The sequence below is a fragment of the Eumetopias jubatus genome, unplaced genomic scaffold (genome assembly GCF_037043125.1).
Source record: "Eumetopias jubatus isolate StellerSeaLion01/CBP00866 unplaced genomic scaffold, mEumJub1_p1.0 scaffold_12, whole genome shotgun sequence".
Lineage (NCBI taxonomy): Eukaryota > Metazoa > Chordata > Mammalia > Carnivora > Otariidae > Eumetopias > Eumetopias jubatus.
In genome coordinates this window covers 101,574,355-101,596,687 of record NW_028274818.1, presented here as the reverse complement: position 1 = coordinate 101,596,687, position 22,333 = coordinate 101,574,355, and the positions used below count along the sequence as shown (strand labels likewise).

The 22,333-nt window shown below is 54.5% G+C and overlaps 1 protein-coding gene across 1 annotated transcript; it reads left to right on the top strand.

The window, feature by feature from the left end:
• The first annotated feature begins 15,855 nt into the window (after positions 1-15,855).
• VPS37D (VPS37D subunit of ESCRT-I) lies at positions 15,856-19,558 on the top strand. Its single transcript, XM_028110314.2, has 4 exons — positions 15,856-16,021; positions 17,377-17,548; positions 18,023-18,105; positions 18,673-19,558. The coding sequence occupies exons 1-4, from the start codon at positions 15,884-15,886 to the stop codon at positions 19,033-19,035; spliced, it is 756 nt and encodes a 251-aa protein (XP_027966115.1). The 5' UTR covers positions 15,856-15,883; the 3' UTR covers positions 19,036-19,558.
• The last annotated feature ends 2,775 nt before the right edge of the window (positions 19,559-22,333 follow it).

The following is a 22,333-nucleotide window of genomic DNA, read 5'->3' as shown; positions in this document are numbered from 1 at the left end:
TGAGCGGGGAGTATGCTTCTCCCTCTCCCTCTGCCTGCCACTTCCCCTGCTTGTGCTCTCGATTTCTATCTGTCAAATAAATAAATAAAATCTTTTTTGTTTTTAAAGATTTTATTTATTTGACAGAGAGAGACACAGCGAGAGAGGGAACACAAGCAGGGGGAGTGGGAGAGGGAGAAGCAGGCCTCCCGCGGAGCAGGGAGCCCGATGCGGGGCTCGATCCCAGGACCCTGGGATCACGACCTGAGCTCAAGGCAGACGCTTAACGCCTGAGCCACCCAGGCGCCCCTAAATAAAATCTTTTTTAAAAAGTGTCACTGGCCACCATTTTTACCCCCATAGAACACTATGTTTCAATTCCATTCTGACGCTATCTACCGGGAGTTAGCATCCAATCCCATAAGTCAAGGGCTCAGTCCCACAAAACTGGCTCCATTTCAGACACCAACCACAACTCCAGGTTATTATGTGTACTTCTAGCCAACCGCCTATAAATTAGGGGATCCCAGCACCCCTTCTTCAGGTACTCCAATTTGCTAGAGAGGCTCACAGAACTCAAGAAAGCATTTTGCTTACGTTTGCCATTTTATCGTAAAGGATAGAACCCGGAAAAGCCAAATGGAAGGGAGGCACAGGGAAAGGTATGGAGGGTGGGGTGGGGGTGCATGGAGCTTCCGTGCCCCCACCAGGTACCCCACCCTCCCAGCACCCACCCAGAAGCTGTCCGAACGCCTTCATTTAGGAGTTTTTCTGGAGGTTTCATTAGGTAGGCATGATTAAGTCATTGGTTATTGGTGATTGAATTCAATCTCCAGCCCCATTCCCCTCTGGAGAGATGGAGGGTGGGGCTGAAGGTTGTGACCTTCTAATCCCACCCTGATCCCCTGGGTGACCAACTTCCACCCTGAAACTATCAGGGGCTGTCAGCCACCAACCATCTCATTAGCATACAAAAGAAACTCAGGGCTCTGGAATTTCCGAGGTTTTTCGGAGCCGGGTGCCAGAAGCTAAGAAGGATGGAACCATACACTGTTCAGGATTCACACGCGCTACTTGGAAGTCTGGCGCGTCAGAACTGGACTAAGCTGTGGAAGTCAGCAAGGGCAACAGGCTCATGTTATTTGGCGGGGCTCAGTTTGGAGCAGCGGCTCACATCAGGCTACCTGGCGTGTCACATCAGTGACCAAGCTAGGTCTCCTGCCTCCGAGCTCTGGCCCCTCCACGCTGCACTGTTGGAGCCTCACGAGAGAAACCCAGAAGTAGAACAGGTTATCACTGCGTTAGTCTACCCATTCTACAGATGAGAATACAGAGGGCTGGAGAGCAGGTGTGCCTTGCAGTACAGTCTCCTTTGTACCTGGGTGGCATTTCTGGCCCCCTCAGTGTGCCAGGGTGGGTCTGTGCCTGGTTGTTCAGAGTCAGCCCTGGGACAGTGGACTGGGGAGTGCCTTGGAGAGTGCGGAATGATCGTCAAGGCTATCGTCAAGGCCCCCTGGCCCCCCTAGACCACTGCTTGCTTGGGGAGCATCTGAGTCAGACGATGCCCCTGCCATCCAGAGCTCCGTGGCACCGAGGCATGGGGACAGGGTGTGGACTGTGGTGCTCAAACCTGTCCCTGTGTGTGACCTTGGGCTCCTCTCTGAGTGTGTGACTCCTACACATGGGAAGATCGGTACCGTGGGCTTTGAGCACTGGTTTCTCACCTTTAACATGGGTGTGGGGATACGGTGTTAAATTTACCTTATGCGGTTGTTGGCAGAATCAGCTGAAATGTGTGAGAGCCAGTGGTAGGCCCATGAGTATGGATTTCCTTTCTCCTTCCCTCCTTCCTCTGCCACCCCTGCCCTTTCTCTTTTTTCCTTCCTGCCTAGCCAACACTTCGGAGCACGGTGTTAGAGAAAGAACCAGGTGCTGTGGGACAGATGATGTGGGACCACCTCCCCCAGGGGACTTGGGGATGGAAAGAGGCCTTTCAAACCCAGCTGTGGGTAGCTGTGGGAATCACACCAGGCCCATCAGGGCTTCGGGTCCCTGGACTGACACGGAAAGGGGTCCCAGGGAGGCATATCTCTCATCCAGAGTCACATGGCTGATGGGGCTGTGTGGGCCAAGGGCTGGTATGACTGCCAGGGCTACCCAGCATTAGGGAGGCCTGGGGGTTCTGGGCAAGACCTAGCTGGCTATCACAGACCCACTCCCATGCTGGCCAGCCTGCCCCATATCTCAGGGCCTGTCAGAGGGATGCATCACCTACAGAGCTATCAGAGCCTGGCCCTGCCCCGTTGGGGGCCCCCTACCCAAGGTCAGCTTGGCCTCCCTCAAAGCGGAGAGGCAAATGTGAGCAGTCTTGCTCCCAAAGCTCAAAGCTCAGGAGCAGGGAAGGCCAGTGGGGAGGTGGTTGAGGGGGAGACGGGGACAGACCCTGTGGATACCCATGGGCATCCATGAGTACACCCCCTCTTGTGTGCTGCTCCCGGATGCAGAGCGCACACTTTCCCACAGCTGCTGCCCACAGCCCCGACAAGCCCATTTAGCCCCAAGTGACAGATGAGCAGAGTGAGGCCCGGAAGGCAAGAGGGGACGCCTCAGAGGCAGCAGTGAGAGCAGAAATCGGAGCTTTGGAATCAGGGTGCCTTGTTCTGAATCGCAGCCCTGTCATTTCCAGGCTGTGTGACCTTGAGCCTGTGCCTTGACTTCTCTGAGTCTCTGTTTCCTCTGTCTCCTCATCTATAAAGTGGAGACAATATCCCTTCTCTCTCAGGTTATCAGGAAGAAGGAAACAGTGACAGCAAATCACAGTGGCCGGCACACAGTAGGTGCCCAGCAAATTCCAGTCCCTCCTCCCCCCTTGCCAGCTACCCTGGGCCTCAGGGAGCCTCTTTCCTTCCTCCCCTGCCTCACATCTGAGCCCCAACCCCTTCGTCAGTACCAATCAGGGCGTGAGAATCGGGCTGATGAGGGCCTCTCCCACCTGCCTTTGACCCCCACAGAGCCGGCAGCAGGGCCAAGGGCGGCCTCAGAGGGAGGCCCCAGGCAGGGCTTCTGCCCAAAGGGAAGAAGTGGGCTTTTGGGCAGGTGTGGTCAACGGGAGCCTCGAAAGCACGGCCTCTCCTGCCTCCATTCTACTCTGCGGTTTGTCAAAGTTCATTGCGCCCTCCACCTCCATTTACCAGTGTCGTCTCCCCTGGTGCCACGTACACACAGGCCAGGGGATGTCGTTGACAGCATTCCAAGACCCCAGGTGGGTCCCTGACCCTGGCCCCCTCACCTGGGCCCAGGTCGAGTCCTGATCCCCCAGTCTGAGCCCTGGGCGTGATCCCAAACTGAGTCCTGACCTGGGGTAGATCATGTCCTTAGTGGGGAATAGTGGTGCAGCCAGAAGGATCCCCCCTCTCAAGAGAGGGGAAATCTTGGTTGCCACAGTACAGAGCTCCTTAGTGGGAATCCCCCCCACCCCCCGCCCCGGCCTCCAGGAGCTGCCTCTGCCCTGAGGCTGAGGTGCTGAGCCTCCCTGGGGTGAGCATGAGCCCACTGCTCAGGTTCCTGGGCTTGAGATCCCCAGGCCCCAGATCTCCTCCCCCTCGATCTGGGGGGGGTGGTGGGTGGGGGGGGGAGTGTCTGGGCAGAAGATGGGCAGGCCGGATACAGAGAACAGAAGGAGACACACCTGGACAAGATGGAGGCCTGGGCCACACCCCCGGCCCCATCCAATACCTGATTGGGCTGATCCTGGGGTATCATCCCCCTTTCGACTACGGACCACAGGGCCCTTGCTTGGGGTGGGCTGCCTTGTCCTCCAAAGCATCCCGGTGTCCCATTCAATCCTGTCCCTATCTCCACTCCAAGTGGCCCGGAAACGAGTTTCCCCATGTCACAGAGGGAGAGCCGGGCCCAGAGGAAGGAAGTAATGTGCCCAAGGTCACACAGCCAAAGACAAGAACTCAAAGCTCCTAAACCCAGGGCAGACCTGACCACAGCTTCTTTGGCCAGCAGGGTGACCTCAGGAGACACTGAGGTGGGGGTAGGGGGGCTGGGAGGCAGAAGGAAGGCCTGGCCTTCCTGGGCCAGACCAGAGGGAGTACCCTTTGCCACTTCTCTAGCCCCTACCTGCTGGCTGGACGTCTGGTGGCCATGAATCCACAAAGCTTCCCTGCCAGGCGGTAACACCTGGCTTCCCCGTGCCCAGTTGGGGGGAGCTCTGAGGCCTTGCTCCTGATCCCGGGGCCCACCTGGAACCACCTTCTCTGCTGGCACCCACACCTGTCCAGGGCAGAGGGTGCAACCGGGAGGAAGGCCCTCCCTCCTGCCTCCCTCAGCCCATTCTCAGCTCCATGGAGAGTCCCCAGACCACCATTCAATCCTTGCCCAGCCCATGGGACCCCACGAGGCAGTGGGAACCTGTGTGCACCTCACCCTCTGCTCCTGGAAGAGATGAACTGCTGGATTCTCAATCCTGAGCCCTCCATGCGGAATGAGCTAGCTTCCTTCTCCTCTCAGCTGAGCCAGGACAGGTACCCACCAGAGCCTTAACCCCGGCAGCCGCGCAGAGCCCGCCAAGTGTCCCTCCCCGTTTGACAAGTGCAGAGACTGAGGTCCAGCCTAGGGGAGGATCTGACTCCCCTTGGGCCGGGAACTTGCACCCACCTGATGCCCTCCACGCCCCTCACCTGGATTCCGCGCGATCCGCGGGCGGGGTGGGTCCCAGGCAGCGCCACAGGGTCCCCGGGGGGAGGGGCGGAGGGGGGGCCCGGGCCGCGGGGCGCAAGCGGGATGCTCCCGGGGCGGCGGCCGACAGCGGCCGCGTCTTCCCTGCGCCGGCGGCAGAGGGCTCTGTGTGTGGCGCCCTGGGCCCGGCTTTTAGCAGCGGGTGTGGACGTGGGCACTGCCCGGCCCCCGCCCGCTCGAGATGTCCTTTGCCCCTTGATCCGGTGCCTCTTTCTCTCCTTAGCACGTGGGTGGCAGCCGCTCACCCGTCTGGCGGCCTGTGGCACAGCCATGGCTCGGGCCGCGGGCCCCCGGCGCCTGCCAATCCCCGTCGGGGACCGGCTCGTGCCGGCTCACATTTAACCCCCCTCTCCCCGGGGGCTCGGTGCCCGGCTCCCAAACCGCGGGCTGGGTTTGAGAAGGGAGGAGCCACAGGAATGGGGCCCTGGCCCAGGTGGGCAGGGGCAGAGGCTGGGGTGCTGCGGCCAGCTAGCTCCCTGAGCCCCAGCCTCTCTGGGAACGTCTGGTGCCCGGGTTCCCTCTCCGTCTGAGCTCCCAACCGACTCACTGAACCCCATTCATCGCCCTGGCGCCAGCTCCATCCCGGGCCCCATCCGGAGCCCACTGGGCCTCTAAGCCCCCTCCCTCTCCGTGATTTCGCAGGGCTCTCAAGAGCACCCCTTCCCCTCCCTGGGCTCTCTGCCCCTCCCTGAGCAGCCCGCCACCCTCTCCCATGCGAGCACACACACACCCTTCTCCACCCTTAGGAGCCCTCCCCCTCCACAACCCTCTGCCCTTCCAGAGTTCCCATTCCCTCCTGACCTCCTTCTTCTTAAGCCTCCTCCCTGTGCCTGTTTCCTCAAGTGTAAGATGGAAAGCAGGGTGGAGGGGATGGCAGTGGTCTTGGGCCTTCACATCAGAGAAAGGCAGAAGAAAGAAGTTCCTCAAAGGAATCCAATCTGGGAAGGCTTCCTGGAGGAGGAAGATATTCATGGTTCCTTTGATGCTAAGAAAGAAAGGAGATGGCTTTGATGGCTTCTGGTGACTGGCTCCCCTCCCTTGATGGAAGCTGGGGAGGCATGGGGGGGGGGTCTCCTCATTTAAGAAAGTCTCCTGGGCTCCTGGGTGGCTCAGATGGTTAAGCGTCTGCCTTCGGCTCAGGTCATGATCCCAGGGTCCTGGGATCGAGTCCCGCATCGGGCTCCCTGCTCCTTGGGAGCGTGCTTCTCCCTCTGCTTCTCTCTCTCTCTGTCTCTCTCTCTCTGTCTCTCATGAATAAATAAATAAAATCTTAAAAAAAAAAAAAAGAAAGTCTCCTGAAGATCAACAGAACATATCTCCCCCTTCATATGAAGATTCTCTAAAGCGAGGGCAGGGTCTCATTTTAACTCGATAAATCATTACCACTTCCAGCTAATGTTTGCCAAGCATTGACTACTTGCCAGGGTCCTGCCTACACCTCTTAAGCCCTTTATGTGGGTTAATTCATTGACTCCCTTCAGGGACCAGATGGGCTGGGTTCTCCCCATTTTACAGATGAGGAAACAGAGGCACAGGGAGGTTCATATAGGTGGTAGGTGGCCGAGCTGGAGTTTGAGCCCGGGTGTCCTGGCTTTGCACCTGCTGTGTAATAGATCCTTTGCTGGGGACTAGGGACTGGAAAGACGACATAAATGCTGTCCCTGCTCTCAGGGGACCTCTAGTTTAACAAGGAGGAATGGATGAGACTTTAATGACTCTGGTACGGGTCCGGTTGCCATCAGGGCTGCGACAGAGAGTGCCAGAAAGGAAGGACTGATTCTGCCTTTGGAGGAGTAGGTATGTGCCAGGCCAAGCAGGCTGGGTCAGTTTTTCAAGAGCTTTAGGACAAGGCATGGGGAGGAAGGGCATTTGAGGTGGAGGGACATCTTGGGCAAAAGCAGGGGAGGTGTGGAAATGCAGCATAAGGTTGAGGGATAGTCAGGCATCTGGCTTGACTGGGAAAGGGTCTCTGGGTCGAATACAAGACCAGGGAAAAGAAAGGGAGAGAATCATGGAGGAACATAGATGCAGACAAAGAAATGACCAGCTGAGAGAGGACAGGGAGCCATGGAAGAATGTTGAGCAAAGGCAGACCCGGTGGCTTTGCTGAGGTTGCAGCAAGAGGGAAGCAGGGCCTACATGGGGGTGGGTGCCTCAGCCCAGGAGTGGCAGGGCTGCCTGAGCTGGGTCTGAACATGTGACTGACGGGGCAGGGGGTGGGGGGGTGGGGTGGTGGTGGTGGTGAACGGAGGACTTGCAGAGCTGAAGGGACAGTTTGTCACCGTGATTTCTGTGGGTGCTTCACCAAAGGGCTTGGGTCTCCTTCAACTCTGGATGCAGCCCCAGAGCAGGACCTGAAGCAAAATAGCATGCTTGTAAATGTCATCAGAATGGCGCAAAGAAGATTTGGGGATAGACGGAAGATTCGGGACTCAGAAAGTCTTTCCTGGTTTGAGCCTAACTCCCCGCAGGATGCTGACCCCGCCCCCTAAACCAAATAAGGGGGTGCCCTAGAGACCGACTGGGCAGAGTTGGAAGATACCCCACGGGGTGATGACCATCAGGCTGTTGTCTTCAGGATGGCAGGTAATAATCTGTTCCTTCAAGGACAAGGCAGGTGGGGAGCTTGGAGGCAGCTGCCTGTTTCTTCCGCCTGCCCTCGCTTCCTCCTGCATGCCTTACCCCGTGCACGTGGGAACATGATCCTAATGCAGGACGGTGTCCCTCTCCACAGTAAGACGAGATGGCTGAAGTCAGGGCCTTCACTTTCAAAACACCTACCAATAGCATATTGTTTAGATGCACGGGTCTATACCATAAGTATCCTTTTTTTGGTAAGACAAAGGAACGACACACTTGTTAGAATGGCTAAAATGAAAAAGACTGACCATATAAAGCATTGGTAAGCATGTGGAGTGATTGGAACTCATTCCCTGCGCTGGTGGGGGTGGGGGGGAAGGAATGTTAACACAGTTTGGAAAATTGGAGTTTTCTTAAAATGTTAAACACACGCACCTACCATCTGACCCCATCATTTCACTCCTACGTATTCAACCAAGAGAAATAAAGGAATATGTCCATACAGAGACTTGTACACAAACGTTCAGAGCAGCTTTACTTGTAAAAGCCTCAAACTGGAAACAACCCAAATGCCCATCAGCGGAAGAATAGATAAACAAATTGTGGTATGTCCACACAGGGAAACCCCGAACTGCAATAAAAAGAAACAAAACTGTTGATAAAGGCAACAGAATCTATTAGTATGAAAATAACTATTATGAGTGGAAGAAGCCACACACACACAAAATAGTGTACGCCATACGATTCCATTTATATAAGATTCTGGAAAACACAGACTAATCTGTAGTGTCAGAGAGTAGATTAGGGGTTATCTGGGGATGGGGCTGAGGGAAGGGAGAAATCACAAAAGAGCATAAATGAACTTTTGGGGGTGTTGGATATGTTCATTGCCTCGATTTTGATAATGTTTTTGCAAACCCAAACTCATCAAATTGTACACTTTAAATTTTTCTAAATTTATAGATTTATTTGAGAGAGAGAGCACAAGCAGGAGGGGCAGAGGGAGTGGGAGAGAGAATCCGAAGCAGACACCCCGCTGAGCGTGGCGCCTGACTCAGGGTTCAATCTCATGACCCTGAGATCATGACCTGAGCCGAAACCAAGAGTTGGACGCTTAACCAACTGCGCCACCCAGGCACCCCCAAATTGTACACTTGAAATATGTACAGCTTACTGGGGTGCCAGGGTGGCTCAGTCGTTGGGCGTCTGTCTTCGGCTCGGGTCATGGTCCCGGGGTCCTGGGATCGAGCCCGACATCCGGCTCCTTGCTCAACGGAGGAGGCCTGCTTCTCCCTCTCCCACTCCCTCTGCTTGTGTTCCCTCTCTCGCTGTGTCTTTCTCTGTCAAATGAATAAATAAAATCTAAAAAAAAAAAAATACGTACAGCTTATTGTGCAGGAGTTACACCTCAATAAAGTTATTTTCTAAAAAAGCGAGGGAGTGAGAAATCCCAAATTCAGCAGTGAGGTTCCTTTGGGTACGGGCAGGCAAGGTAGGAGCACCCAGATGTAGAATATTGGTGAGGTCCTAGTTCTGGGGTTGGGTGGTAGATTCACTGGTGTTCACATTAATAAATCCACAAATGAAATAAAAGCAGGCCACATATGGATCAAAGATGAGAGTGTGTATATGTGTAAAGAATTAGAGTTAGTCTATTTCTGTTTCCCTGAGATCCGGATTTTAAAAGTGGGGTGTATGTATGTGCTGGGACAACTGGATATCCTCATGCAAAAGCATGGTGATGGATCCCTACCTCACACCATGTACAAAAATTAACTCAAAATGGATCATTACCTAAATGGAAGATCTAAAATTATAAAACTCTTAGAAGAAAACATAAGGGTAAATCTTCATGGGGCACCTGGGTGGCTCATTCGGTTAAGCATCTGCCTCTGGCTCAGGTCATGATCTCAAGGTCCTGGGATAAAGCCCCATGTCCAGCTCCCTGTTCAGTTGGGAATCTGCTCCCTCTCCCTACACCCCTCCGCCTTGCTCGTGCTCTCTCTCTCAAATAAATAAATAAAATCTTTTTTTAAAAAAGGGTAAATCTTGGGCGCCTGGGTGGCTCAGTTGGTTCAGCGACTGCCTTCGGCTCAGGTCATGATCCCAGAGTCCGGGGATCGAATCCCACATCGAGCTCCCTGCTCAGCAGGGAGTCTACTTCTCCCTCTGACCCTCCCCCTCTCATGCTCTCTCTCTCTCTCTCTCAAATAAATAAATAAATAAATAAAATCTTAAAAAAAAAGAAACCATATTAAAAAAAAGGGTAAATCTTCATGATCTTGAATTAGGAAATGGTTTCTTAAATATGATGCCAAAGCATACGCAACAAAAGAAAAAACAGATACGCTGGATGTCATCAAAATAACAACTTTTGTGCTCCAAAGGACATCATCAAAAGTGGGAAAAGACAACCTACAGAATGGGAGAAAAGTACAACTGTATATCTGATAAAAGACCAGTTTCCAGAATGTATAAAGAACTCTTGCAACTCAACAATAAAAAGGCAAATACCCAATTAAAAAATGGGCAAAGGATTTGAATAGACATTTCTCCAAAGAAGATATAAAAATGACCAAATTTTTGGTCATTTTTGCCCCAATAGTGGGGCACCAGGCTGGCTTTGTTGGTGGAAAATGTGACTCTTGATCTTGGGGTCATAAGTTCGAGCCCCATGATGGGTGTAGAGATTACTTAAATAAACTTTAAAAAAATGACCAACAGTACATGAAAAGATGTTCAACATCATTAGTCATCAGACAAATGCAAATCAAAATCACGAGATCCCACTTCATATCCACTAGGATAGATATACTAAGAAAGATAGACAATACAGTGTTGGTGAAGAAGTTGGAATCCTCATCCATTGTTGGTGTAAGTGTAGGATGGTGAGGCTGCTTTGGCAAATGGTCTGGCCTTTCCTCAACAAGGTAAAACATGAAGTTATCATATACTCACTCATTGGTATATAACCAAGAGAAAAAACACAGGTCACCTAAAAACTTGTGTGTGAATGTTCGTAGCAGCATTATTCATAATAGCCAAAAAGTGCAAACAGCCCCCGTGTTCATCAACGATGGATGGATAAATAAATCGTGGTATACACAGACAACGGAAAATTATTTTAGCCTTAAGAAGGATGAAAATCCTGTCACCTGCTACAACATGGATGAATCTTGAAGATATTATGCTCAGTGAAATAAACTAGTCACAAAAGGACAAATACTGCATGATTCCACTTATACAAGGTCCCTAGAGGAGTCAGATTCACGGAGACAGAGGGTAGAATGGTGGATGTCAAGGGCTAGGCGGAGGGGGAAATGGGGAGTTAGTATTTAATGGATATAGAGTTTCTGTTTGGGAAGATTAACAAATTCTGGAGATGGATGGTTGTGATGGTCAATGAGCAATGTGAATGTGCTTAGTGTCACAAGGTGTATACTTAAAAATGATTAAAATGGTAAATTTTATGTTATGTATATTTTACCCTCCCCACAAAATCAGAAGGACTCGTGTAGTAATAAATGCTACAATGTGAATGAATTTTTTTAAAAAGGTTTTATTTATTCATTTGAGAGAGAGAGAGAGTGTGTAAGTGTGAGAGAGAGCACAAACGAGGGTTAGAGAGAGAAGCAGACCCCCACTGATGAGCCGGGAGCCAGAAGTGGGGCTCGATCCCAGAACCCCGGGATCATGCCTTGAGCTGAAGGCAGAGGCTTAACTGAGCCACCCAGGCGTCCTCAGTGTGAATGAATCTTGAAAACATTATGTTAAATGAAAGAAGCCAGGGGCGCCTGGGTGGCTCAGTTGGTTGAGCGACTGACTCTTGCTTTTAGCTTGGGTTGTGATCTCGATTGGGGCAGGAATGGGGAGTGATTGCTAATGGGTACAGAGTTTCTTTCTGGGGTGATGGAAATGTACTAAAATTGACTGTGCTGATGTACCCCAAATCACCGAATCATACAATTTAAATTGTTGAATTGTATGGCATGTGAATTATATCTCAATAGAGCTGTTTTTTATTTTGTTTTGTTGTTTTGTGTTGTTGTTTTTTAAAGAGGGTAGCAAGTGGGTTTTTGGAGAAGAATGAATTTAAACACTGAACCAGGGAGCAGAACCATGAAGATGAAGTGTCCCCTTAGTATGGTCAGCCCCTGGAAGTCCCTGACAGATAGTAGGTACTCCATAAATTAAAACCGAGGGAGCGTTTCCAGAGAGAGAAACACATCACAGCTGTCGTTTTTGGAGCACCGAGTAGATGTCAGGCATCATGCAAGACACATATCAGCTCACATCCTTCAACTACTCAATTTACAGATAATATAATTGAGGCTCAAGGAATTAAGGAATTTACTCTTGGTCACACAAGGAGTGGCGGAGCTCAGAAAGGGATCCAGTTCTGTCTGACTCCAAGTCTAAAATAGACCCTAAAAATTATTAATTTTATATGAAAGTTTTCAGACTTTACTAAAAATATAAAGAATAATACTGTGTACCCCCACTGGCTTAAGAAATCAAACTGTCACTCAATGCTATTGAACTTCCTTTGGTCTCCTCCCTGATTCCATCCTCCCTCCTTTTTCCTTTTTTTTTTTTAGGATTTTTTTTTTATTTACTTAAGAGAGAGAGAGCATGAGCGGGCATGAGCGGGCATGAGCGGGCGTGAGTTGGGGGAAGGGCAGAGGGAGAAGCAGGCTTCCCCCGGAGCAGGGAGCCCGATGCGGAGCTCGATCCCAGGACCCTGGGATCACGACCTGAGTTGAAGGCAGATGTTCAACTGACTGAGCCACCCAGGCGCCTCCCCTCCATCCTCTTTTTGCCAGACAGCCATGCTCCTGAATTTGGTATTTCTTGTCCCCACTTTTACTTTGTACATATCTCCAAGCAATAGGAACTATAGTTTTGCATGTTTCTAAACTTTGTATAAACAGCACTACACTGAGGCTGCCTCTTCTCGTTCAGTGTTGTTTGTGAGATTCATCCAAATAGACATGTGTAGCTATAATTTGCTCATGTCTGTTGGTGTTTAGTACAAAGGACTGACTGTGTGTGTGAAGGTTCCTCGGCTCCTTTGCCACTCTCCGGGGGTTGGACATTTGGGTTGTTTCCAGTTTTCTATTATTACAAGTAGAGCCACTATGAACACTCCCGTTCTTGGCTCCTAGTCTAAGAGACCAAAAATTCCTGCGAGTTTGTATTAGTTTCCTATCGCTGCTATAACAAATGACCAAATCCGTGCCTTGAAACCCTGCAAATTTGTTACCTTACAGGTCTGGACGTCACAAGTTCAAGATGGGTTTCCCTGGGCTGAAGTCAAGGTGTCGGCAGGGTCACACTCCCTCCAGAGTCTTGAGGGGAGGGTGCATTTCCTTCCCTTTTCTGGCTTCTAGAGGCTGCCTCTGTTCTTTATCTTGAGGCTCCTTTCTTCCTCTTCAAAACCACCAACACAGTGTCTTCAAGCTTCTCTCTGACTCTAGCCCTCTACTTCACTGCCACAACTCTTTTGATTCTGACCCTGCTGCCTCCCTTTAATCAGGACCTTTGTGATTACATTGGCTCACCCGGATGATCCAGGACAACCCCCCCACCCCCATCTCAAGACCCTTAATTTAATCACGTCTGCAAAGTTCCTTTTGCCTTGTAAGGTAACATAGTCACAATTTTCTAGGGTTTAGGCTGTGGACAGAGGGGAAGAGCTGGGTGATGTGGGGGGGGGGGTCTTTGAATGGCGAGCTTGTCAAATCACTCTCTGGAGTGAAGAATCGCTTCTCTCTCCCACCTTCAGGGCATAAGCATTCCTGTTGCTTCCCATCCTCACCAATATTTGATGTTATCTGACTTTTTAATTTTCACCAACCTGATGGCAATGAAATGTCTGGGCTCTGACCGCAGTGTGATCAAGAACAAGATGGTGGTCAGTGGCGGGGAATATGAAAAAGAGCAGCCCTGGCAGTCAGGAGGTGGCCAATGACCTTGGCTTTGAGCAGTGCCCTCGAAGTGGTGAGAGAGGGGGTGAAGTCAGACTGAGCCAAGGAGTAAGGAGGGTGAGGAAATGGGCAGGGCAGGGTACAGGGGATGTCTTCATCCGCCCGGGCCGCCGAAACAAAATACCACAGACCGAGTGGCTTAAACAAGAGACTTTTCTTTCTCATAATTCTGGAGGCTGGGAAGTCCAAGAGCAAAGTCCCAGCAGATGGGGCTTCTGGTGAGAGCCCTCTTCCTGGTTTGCAGAGAGCCACCCTCTCATTGTGTCCTCACACGATGGAGAGAGAAAGAACTCTCGTCTCTCCTCCCCTCCTTGTTAAGGACACTAATCCCATCATGGGGCCCCAGTCTCATGACCTTATCGAAAACCACTCACCTCCTAAAGGCCCACCTCTAAATAACCATCACACTGGGGGTTAGGACCTTGACATAGGAATTGGTGGGGGGAGGGGGGGACACAAGTATTCAGTCCATCACAAGTTACTTGAAAATATTGGGGGTGGTGATGAAAGGAAGGTGCCAGTCTAAAGGTAGAGATTAAAGGCAAAAGAGCCAGAGAAAGAGAGACATAACTACTAGATTGGGTCAAGGCATCTCGGGGGAGGCAGGTGAGGGTGAGACCCATAGCAAAGGTACCTGGGTTGGCTCTGGAACGAGGGGCACAGGGGGGAAGGAAGGGCACCAGGGCAGATGCAGAAAAAAACCCAAAGAGGTGAGGCAGAAAGTTGGCAGAAGCTTCTCCATGGGATGGGCAGCAGAGTTCTCTCTTGAGAGGGGCAGGAGTGGGTGCGAGGGTCTGGCGTGGGAAGGTTTACGGGATGCGTTGTTGTGCGGCATTCAACAGAGGGTCCACTGAACAAGGGGGGGGGCGGCAAGACAGAGGGGATGAGCTGAGACAGGCCTCTCCCATCAGATCTAACCGGCGCCTTCCCAGAGTGAAGAAGTCCTGAAGCCCAGAGTAGGAAGGGGCCAAAGGAGGGCCAGGTAGCAGGGAGTGTCTAGGAGAACTCTGGAAGCTTAGTGGAAATGGTGGGTCCTGAGGAGGCAGAGCAGAACCAGGGAGATCGTAGCCAGGAAATTGGGAAGTGCAGAGGTACTCTTGATAATGGTCAGGACCAGGGTGGAGGGACAGCAGGCACTGTAGGAACCCAGAAGAGACGGGCACACAACCCAGCCTGGGGAGGGAGAGAGGGCTTCCTGGAGGTGGTGGTCTTCCAGCTGAGTCTTGAAGGGGAAAACCAAATTTCAGTTATCATAAAAATGTGGAAGGAAAATTGTCGTCACTGTCTGTCAATAAGCCTGTCCTGCTCGACTCCATCGGGCAACTCTCCAACGGACAGCCCGTTTCGTTTCTCCTTCTCACATATCTCTACCATGCCCGGTGTGATCTGGCTGGATTGGGAGAATCCTTGGCTGATGAACTTCTCTCTGGGTTCATTATTTTTCTCTACAGCTTCAGAACTCCTATTCATCCCTCAAAACCCAGCTCAAATATCACCTCTTCTGGGGTCTCCTCCCCAGCCCCACCCCCATGAGGCTTTCTGATTGTCCTGGTCCCACCCCTGTGCTTTCTCAGTGCAGTGAGGTGGAGCAAGCTGTCACCACCGCTTGATTTTAGACAAGGGACTTATCTCTCAGTGTCTTTCCTGACAAGGGCACTGGCCAAGCCTATTCTTGAAGATAAGGTACACGACATCCTCTGGCATCACGTGGGAATCACAAAGGAAGACACCATGTGGTGACACCTGCCGTTCTCTCTCGTACTAAAGGAAGCTGAGAATGTGACTCGGCCTCAATCCCCGAGCTCTCTGAGGGCAGAGACCATGCCCTCACAGAGCCTAGCCCAGGGCCCGGCACAGAGAGGCACCACGTGCTCTGTGCACACTGCACAGACAGGAAGAGCTGAGACTGTCTCTCATTCACCTGTAATGTGACTTTGGGGAGATGACATCATCTGTGTGCATCTGTTTCCCCATCTCTAATACGACAATCACTCACATTAGGTATTCACTTGCTACAGGTAAGACACTCCGCATTCACCAGCTCGAAACCTCAGCTGGTGCGTCATCGCCCCATTTTACAGAAGAGAACACTGAGTCTTGGGGAGGTAAATGACTTGCCCGAGTTAGCAACAGGGCAGAAGCTCCTGGCGCCCAGCCAAACTCGGGAAATTGTTGTGCGAATCCAAGGGAGGAATGTGAAATAGCCCTGCAAACTGTAAACGCCTGGGGTGGGAGCTTCCGCGCCTGGGGGTGGGGGGCGTGGTGAATGACGGCCGGAGAAGGGGTGCGGAGAGAGACCGCCTCCGGTACCCGCCTGGCGGCAGGAGGATGGCTTTGCCGCGAGCTCGCGGGTGCGGGAGGCGCGGCTCCGCCGGGGCGGCCACGGGTGCGGCCCGCCCCCTCCCGCCCCACCCCCAGCCCCAGCGCCGCGGCCCCTTTAAGAGCGGGCGGGGCGCCCTCTGGCGGCGGAGCGCCGCGCGCGGCGGGAGCCAGAGCCGGATCCCGGAGCCGGAGCGGAGCGGAGCGGAGCCGGGGCGGAGCGGGCCGAGCGGGCCGAGCCAGCAGCCGAGCTGGGGGCGCGGGCGGGCGGCATGTACCGGGCCCGGGCGGCGCGGGCGGGGCCGGAGCCCGGCAGCCCGGGGCGCTTTGGGATCCTCAGCACCGGGCAGCTCCGGGACCTGCTTCAGGACGAGCCCAAGCTGGACCGGATCGTGCGGCTCAGCAGGAAGGTAGCGCGGGGGGCGCGGGCGGGGGGCGCGGGGGACGGGCCGCGGCCTGCCGGACCTGCTGACCGACCGAAGGGCCGCGCGGGCCGGGCCGCGGGGCCGCGGGAACCTGGCACGTCCGAGTGGGCCTCGCGGAGCCGCCCCCGGGGGAGGGGGCGCCCGGAGCCGGCCTGGGGCGGGTGGGGCGCCGGAGACCCAGGGAGGCGCCCGTGCACCCCCGGGATGGCCGCGAGGCGTGTCCTCCAGCGGATGCTCCGGGGAGGTGTGTTCCGGGGACAGGGGGTGGCTGTGTTGTGGGGGGCCCTGTCTCGCACACCCACGTTCTGTAGGGCCAGAAAGGGGAGGCGCCTTCCATAGGGGAGAGCTAGGGGCCTGTTTGACACCTGGGGGGGGACCTCTGGGGGGACGACCGCATTCTAGGGGTGCCGGAGGGGGCTTTGGGGCTTCCGTTGGGGAGGCGTACTGGAAGCTGAGGCGGGTTTTCCGTAGGCCACCATAAGAGAAAGTTGTATATTTCACCGGAGATAGGCCCGGGCTGCTTGTCTGTGGGGGGCAGAAAGGGAAAGTGTCTGTTGGAGGGAGGCAGACAGGAGGGGCATGTGCATCCTATAGGGGACAGATGGAGGGTAGTGCGTTCTCCAGGGGCAGGGAGGGGGGCTTGGCCCTCCGACAAACAGAAGGAAGAAGCATTCTCCGGGAGCTGGGAGAGAAAGGGGGTCTGCTTTCTGCAAGAGAAGGAAAAGCTGGGAGCAGGTGCTGGGGATCAGGGAGGAGAAGGGGGTGTGTATTCCCTGGGGTGTGGGGATTCCACTGGAGGGCAGGAGGAGGGGTGCAAAAGGAAAAGAGGGTGTCTTGAGGGGGGTACCACGCGGGGACAGGGTGAAGACATCACTCTGGAGAGTAAGAGCAGGGGGGAGTGTTTTCGGCACACACACCTGAAGAGGAAGCAGACAAAGGCCTGGAATGAGAGGGAAGCTGCCCATGCATGGAAAATGGGACAGAGGAGGGCGGGGGACTCCTTAGGGACCTGAGCAGACATATTAATTGAAAAATTAAAAATTAACTAACATTTGTGGAGGCGGTCATCGTTTTCCTCACTTGGGCTCACAACAACCCCATAAGGTAGATGTTTTCCGCTCACTTTGTATAAAAGGAAACTGAGGCCCAGAGAGGGAGCTCAAGGCAAAGCCCCGACTAGGCCTCTTGCAGTCCCTCCACCTGTTAGCCCGACATCCTGAAGACAGAGGTGCCTAGGGCTTGGCCCTTGGGCCCTGTTGCCCTGGGCGGGGGTGGGGCAGTAGGGGGACCTGGGCAGATGCGCTGAGTGGGCCTCTGGGCTCTTCTGTCTGTTCTGGCAGTTCCAGGGTCTGCAGCTGGAGCGCGAGGCATGCCTGGCCTCCAACTACGCGCTAGCCAAGGAGAACCTGGCACTGCGGCCCCGCCTGGAGATGGGCCGGGCTGCCCTGGCCATCAAGTACCAGGAGCTTCGAGAGGTGGCCGAGAGCTGTGCGGACAAGCTACAGCGACTGGGTGAGGGACACCTGGGAGAAGTGCCTGCGGTGGGCGCAGTCGGCCTTCTGGCCGGCTGGCCTTGGGAAGGGCGAGGCTCTGAAGGGCAGGACTGGGGCAGACCTCTTCCCTGGGCAAGTCTTCGGGGTGCTGCTCCTGGAAAACTGAGTTGGGGAAGTGAGCAGTCCCTGAGTAGAACTGGGTTGGAAAGGCCAGAAGGGGGCTCTGAGTAGGGGAAGAAAAGTGGCCCCGGGTGCTCTAGGGGGCAAAGCCTCTGTTTCCTCTTTTGCACTAGGACTGGGGCAGAACCCCGGGGTGGGGGGGGGGCGCGGTTCACAAACTGACCCCATGGGCGGGACCCTGAGGCTCCAAAGAGAAGCAGAGAGTCACACAAGGGGTCTGTGCAGGATCGGGCCCTGGGGCTCTGGCCTGTCTGTCCGGGGCGATGGGCCCTGAAGGCAGGAGCTATTTACTCTGTCCCTCTGTGGCCTTCAGAGGAGAGCATGCATCGCTGGAGCCCCCACTGTGCGCTGGGCTGGCTGCAGGCTGAGCTGGAAGAGGCTGAGCAGGAGGCTGAGGTGAGGGGAGGGGCAGCGGGGCCCGGGGACAGCAGGGAAGGAGACCCATCCTATCATCATCCCCCCCCCCATTCTTAGACTGCGGGGTTGAGAGCCCCTCCTCCAGGAAGCCCACCCTGAGTGCCTGGCCCCAGGAGAGCCAGCTACGCAGGTGTCCAGCTGTCCTCATTGGACAGCAAGGCTCTTCCTCCCCACCTGTGAATGTCTCAGCGTAGGACAGTGGAGACCGGGTGGGCAGAGGAGCTGGGACTAACTTCTCAGGGCTGGGTTGGGAGCACCGTGCTCCCTGGGTCCAAGGAGGCAGCGGAGGAGGGGCCTTGATGAGAGACACCTAAGTTTACTCCAAACGTGTCCCCATCTCTGGTTCTGCTTCATCTTCCACCCAGCAGAGGACATGTGTTCCTAATCACTCGGCAAGCCCCAGGCGGGGCCCAGGCTAGAACTCGGGGCCCCATCTCCCAGCATGGGGTGGTCACCCCTGGAAGAGATTCAGGGGTGGGAGGGGGAGAGGTATGGGGGGAGGGGCTCTTCTCAAACCGTCCCCACCCCCCCTCCCCCCCATCCCAGGAGCAGATGGAGCAGCTGCTGCTGGGGGAGCAGAGCCTGGAGGCCTTCCTGCCGGCCTTCCAGCGCGGCCGCGCCCTGGCCCACCTGAGGCGGACCCAGGCGGAGAAGCTGCAGGAGCTGCTGCGGCGCCGGGAGCGGTCTGCCCAGCCGGCCCCCACTGCTGCTGCAGAGCCCCCCAAACCCTTCCCCGCCGCAGCCGTCCTGCCCACCGGGGCCACCCGGGGGCCGCCGGCAGTGCCCCGGAGCCTGCCTCCCTTGGACTCCCGCCCAGTGCCCCCTCTGAAGGGCTCCCCCGGGTGCCCCCTTGGCCCGGCCCCGCTGCTGAGCCCTCGGCCCTCGCAGCCAGAGCCTCCCCACCGGTAGGATCCAGGGAATGGCCCCCCAGTGGGGGGGCCCAGACAAACTTGATCTGTGGCTCCTCCTCCTCCTCCCCCCCACTGTCCGGGTGGGGGGAGGGGCAGGCCCCTCCCCCTGGCCTCACGCACGCCCTGGCCCTGGAGGCAGAGCTGGGGAGGAGGGCCACCTGGACGATGCCCAGAGAGAGGGCCGGAGGTGGGGTGGGCAGGGTGCCTCTGGCGCTGGGGAAACTCTGCCTTTTTTGTTTTTCCTTCCCGGCTGGGGCCTCCCCAATGAAAGAACTTTCCTCCTGGGGGCCCGGGAAGGGGGCCTGCTGGCACCCTACCACTCCACTGGGCTGGCCCGACGCCAAGGCCGACAGCAGCGCTTTCCATCAGGTCCTGCTCCGACCTTTCCCCAGTTCTGGGGCCTACCGCCTAGGAGCCGGGTGGTCAGGCCCCAGCCGCGGGGCCGGGGACACCATGGCCCTGGGGCTACTCTGTGCCCCACTCGCGCTCCGGACCCTGGGGCGAGGTAGGCCAGGGGCTCCTGACCTGCGCAGATGCGAGTGGGCCATCCCCAGGAAAGACCATTCTGTATTTTTCTGTCCCCGTCTCCTTAGAATGGAAGCTTTTTGAGGGCAGGTCCTTGTCTTTGTATGTTCTGTCCCCAGCCCCACCTCCCAGGGGCCGTCAATAAATGTGATGATGAGGAAGAGGATGCTCCCCGACTCGTCTCTCCGCTCCCTCAGCCAGCCACTCTGCTGTTGCAGCCTCCACACCCGAGCTCCTGCGCGTCCTCCTCTGGAGACGCCCTCTCTTCCTCTCCGCCCACCCAAAGCCCAGCTGTCCTTCAGGTCCTGCAGTGCTGCTGCCTCTTCCATGAAGCCTCCTCTGATTACCAACCCGTGGGAGTCTTTCCTAAGTCTTAACTTGTGGCCAGAAGCACACTCTGCTCCATCACTGTTCTCCAGCTGCCTCACCTGTATGCACCTTCTCCTCCTCCTGCGTTGCCCGTAAGCCCAGTCGGGATGGTACCTGCTCCTGCTCTGGCCTGCCAAATTACCACCTCCCCTGAGGGCTGGGGGGGCTTCTATGAGGCTGAAGGTCATGTTTTCAACTACGGTGAATACTAGATAGCCAGCTTGGCCGATGAGGGTGGGACAAGAAGTTGGGAGAGCAGGAACAGGCCCTTGGGTCAGCTTAGGTCAAGTCTAACGAGATGCAGTTTGGCCGGGAGGCCTGGAAGGTCCTGCAAACAGGAGGGGGCAGGCAGGGTGCCATAGAAGCGAATGTGATCTTGGTCCATGTTAATAGGAACAGAACCATCTAGAAAGAGGAAAGTATTGGGTTGGCTCTACTCTTCACTGAAGTTTTAAACTGTAAGAGTGACCCCCCACCCCCCGCCACCACCACCTTTGGTCTCCTTCGCATGTCCCTAATGTGCACGATGAGAAAGCGGACTGGGACTAAACCCCACAATGAATAGTTGAGGGATCTGTCTGAGATACCTGTGATGGTTAGCCTCTGAACCGGCAAGGGCTAGAGATGTCGAGCCAGAGGTCAGAGTCAAGACCACTGGATGGAAACCATAGGAAGGATGGGGGTCTCTCCATAAATATGTGTGCGCAGGGCCCGAGTGACTGCTTGATGGGAGCTGTCGAGGTTTCAGCAGTGGTTGGAGGGACTGGCCCATTTGAGCTTTCCAGAGCCCTTCAAGTCCAGACAGTCAGACTGCACCCTGCCAGGGGTGCAATCAAAGCATGCGTGGACAGTGCCCACTTGAGCAGCTCTACCCCACACTGGCCTTGGTTCTCCCACTGTCCTCACGCTAGCGCTTGAGCTGCTGGAGGCTGAGGGACACCAGAACCACAGGGTACCTGCCTAAGATGAGAGAAGACTGCACAGCTTTGGAAGACCCCCCACATTCTCAGCACAGCCTCGGGCAGGCTGGGCCCCTCTTGCCCTGGCTTTCCATTCCTGCTCCCGGCTTCCAGGGCCGGGGGTTTGTAACCAGAAGGAGAAAAGGGAGTTGAGATTGGGCATGTCTGAACCCTCCTCCGCTATCGTGAGTTGGGGAGCAGGCTCTGGAAGGCAAGAGGCTAATGTCCATAGCCTAGTAATTCAGCACGCCCTCCCCAGGGCAGGTAAGAAGAAAAAGGAGTGACAGACCCCAAGGGCAGGGGCTGGGAGGGGAGAAAAGTGTTATCAAGGGAACCAGATGATATCCTTCCACGGGTCTGACACACCACTCACCTTCCTTTAAGAGCTCAAACTCAGTTTTACAAGGGGTAGGGAACAAGGCCCTTTATTGTTCAGCGCTGGCGTAAAAAAGACTTGAGGCAGGTAGGTAGAGATACCGACAGAGGAGCGGGCTCAGTTCGGGCCATGGAAAAGCCTTTGAGTTGGATGGTTAATAAACTTCATTAACCCTCATGCTTGAAGGTACACGGAAAGTTCTGAAAGGCTCTGGAAGGTTCCAGGCAGTCTGGGCTCTCTGCCGCCTGACAACTTCTGGAATTTTTCTGTTTCCAGGTTCCAGGACCCCAGGGAATGTCCCTGACTGCAATCCTCTGTGAGAGAGAACAAACTTGAGAGTCTACATCAAGGGGCCCCCTGAGAAAGGTCCCATCTATTATAGACCACCAGGGCTTTTACAGACCAAACCAAAAAGTTGTCCAAATAACAAAACTTCTATCCCTTCCTGATAAAAACAAAGAGTTCCTGCCCTTTAAGAAAGTCTGTTATGTACACATCCTTGTTCAGGAATCACTATCTTGAGTATTTTCCTAAGCTTATTTCCCTTATTTCTCAAATATAAAACATAATTTTGGGGGGGGGGGCAATTAAGGCTTACTGAACCAAGCAGGCCTGAACCAGCGTGGGCTCAAATCTTTACTACTGAATTGTGGTGTGGTCACTGCAAAGCTAGGGCTAACAACTTGCCCCTGACTTCCAAGGCTAGAGAGAATCAAATGGTGTAAGAGACCGAGCTGGACTAGCTGTTGGTTTCTCCCAATATATACAAGGATTTTACACAAAAGATTGAGTGCAGGAATTGAGATTACTGTATGTACTAAAGGACCTCTTGCTTTGTCCAGTAGACCTTGCCACTGCTGTAGACTTCTCAAAAGATCTTTCTTGTCCCACAACGAAAATAAGGTTTACACTCTGCCTCCCTGCTTAAAGTGTGAGCTCTTGTAACAACATACGACGTAGCCTAGGGGGGTCTGCAAACTCAAATGTCTGCTGGGGCTAGGAAGGTCACAGAGGTGCAAAGCAGTCCATTTCCACAAAGAAATACACCCTCTCCCATTTTCTGGAAA

Coding starts and splice junctions, on each gene's coding strand:
- VPS37D (XM_028110314.2), top strand. CDS start 15,884: ATGTACCGGGCCCGGGCGGCGCGGGCGGGGCCGGAGCCCGGCAGCCCG. Junction 16,022..17,376: donor TCGTGCGGCTCAGCAGGAAG/GTAGCGCGGGGG, acceptor CTGTTCTGGCAG/TTCCAGGGTCTGCAGCTGGA. Junction 17,549..18,022: donor GGACAAGCTACAGCGACTGG/GTGAGGGACACC, acceptor TGTGGCCTTCAG/AGGAGAGCATGCATCGCTGG.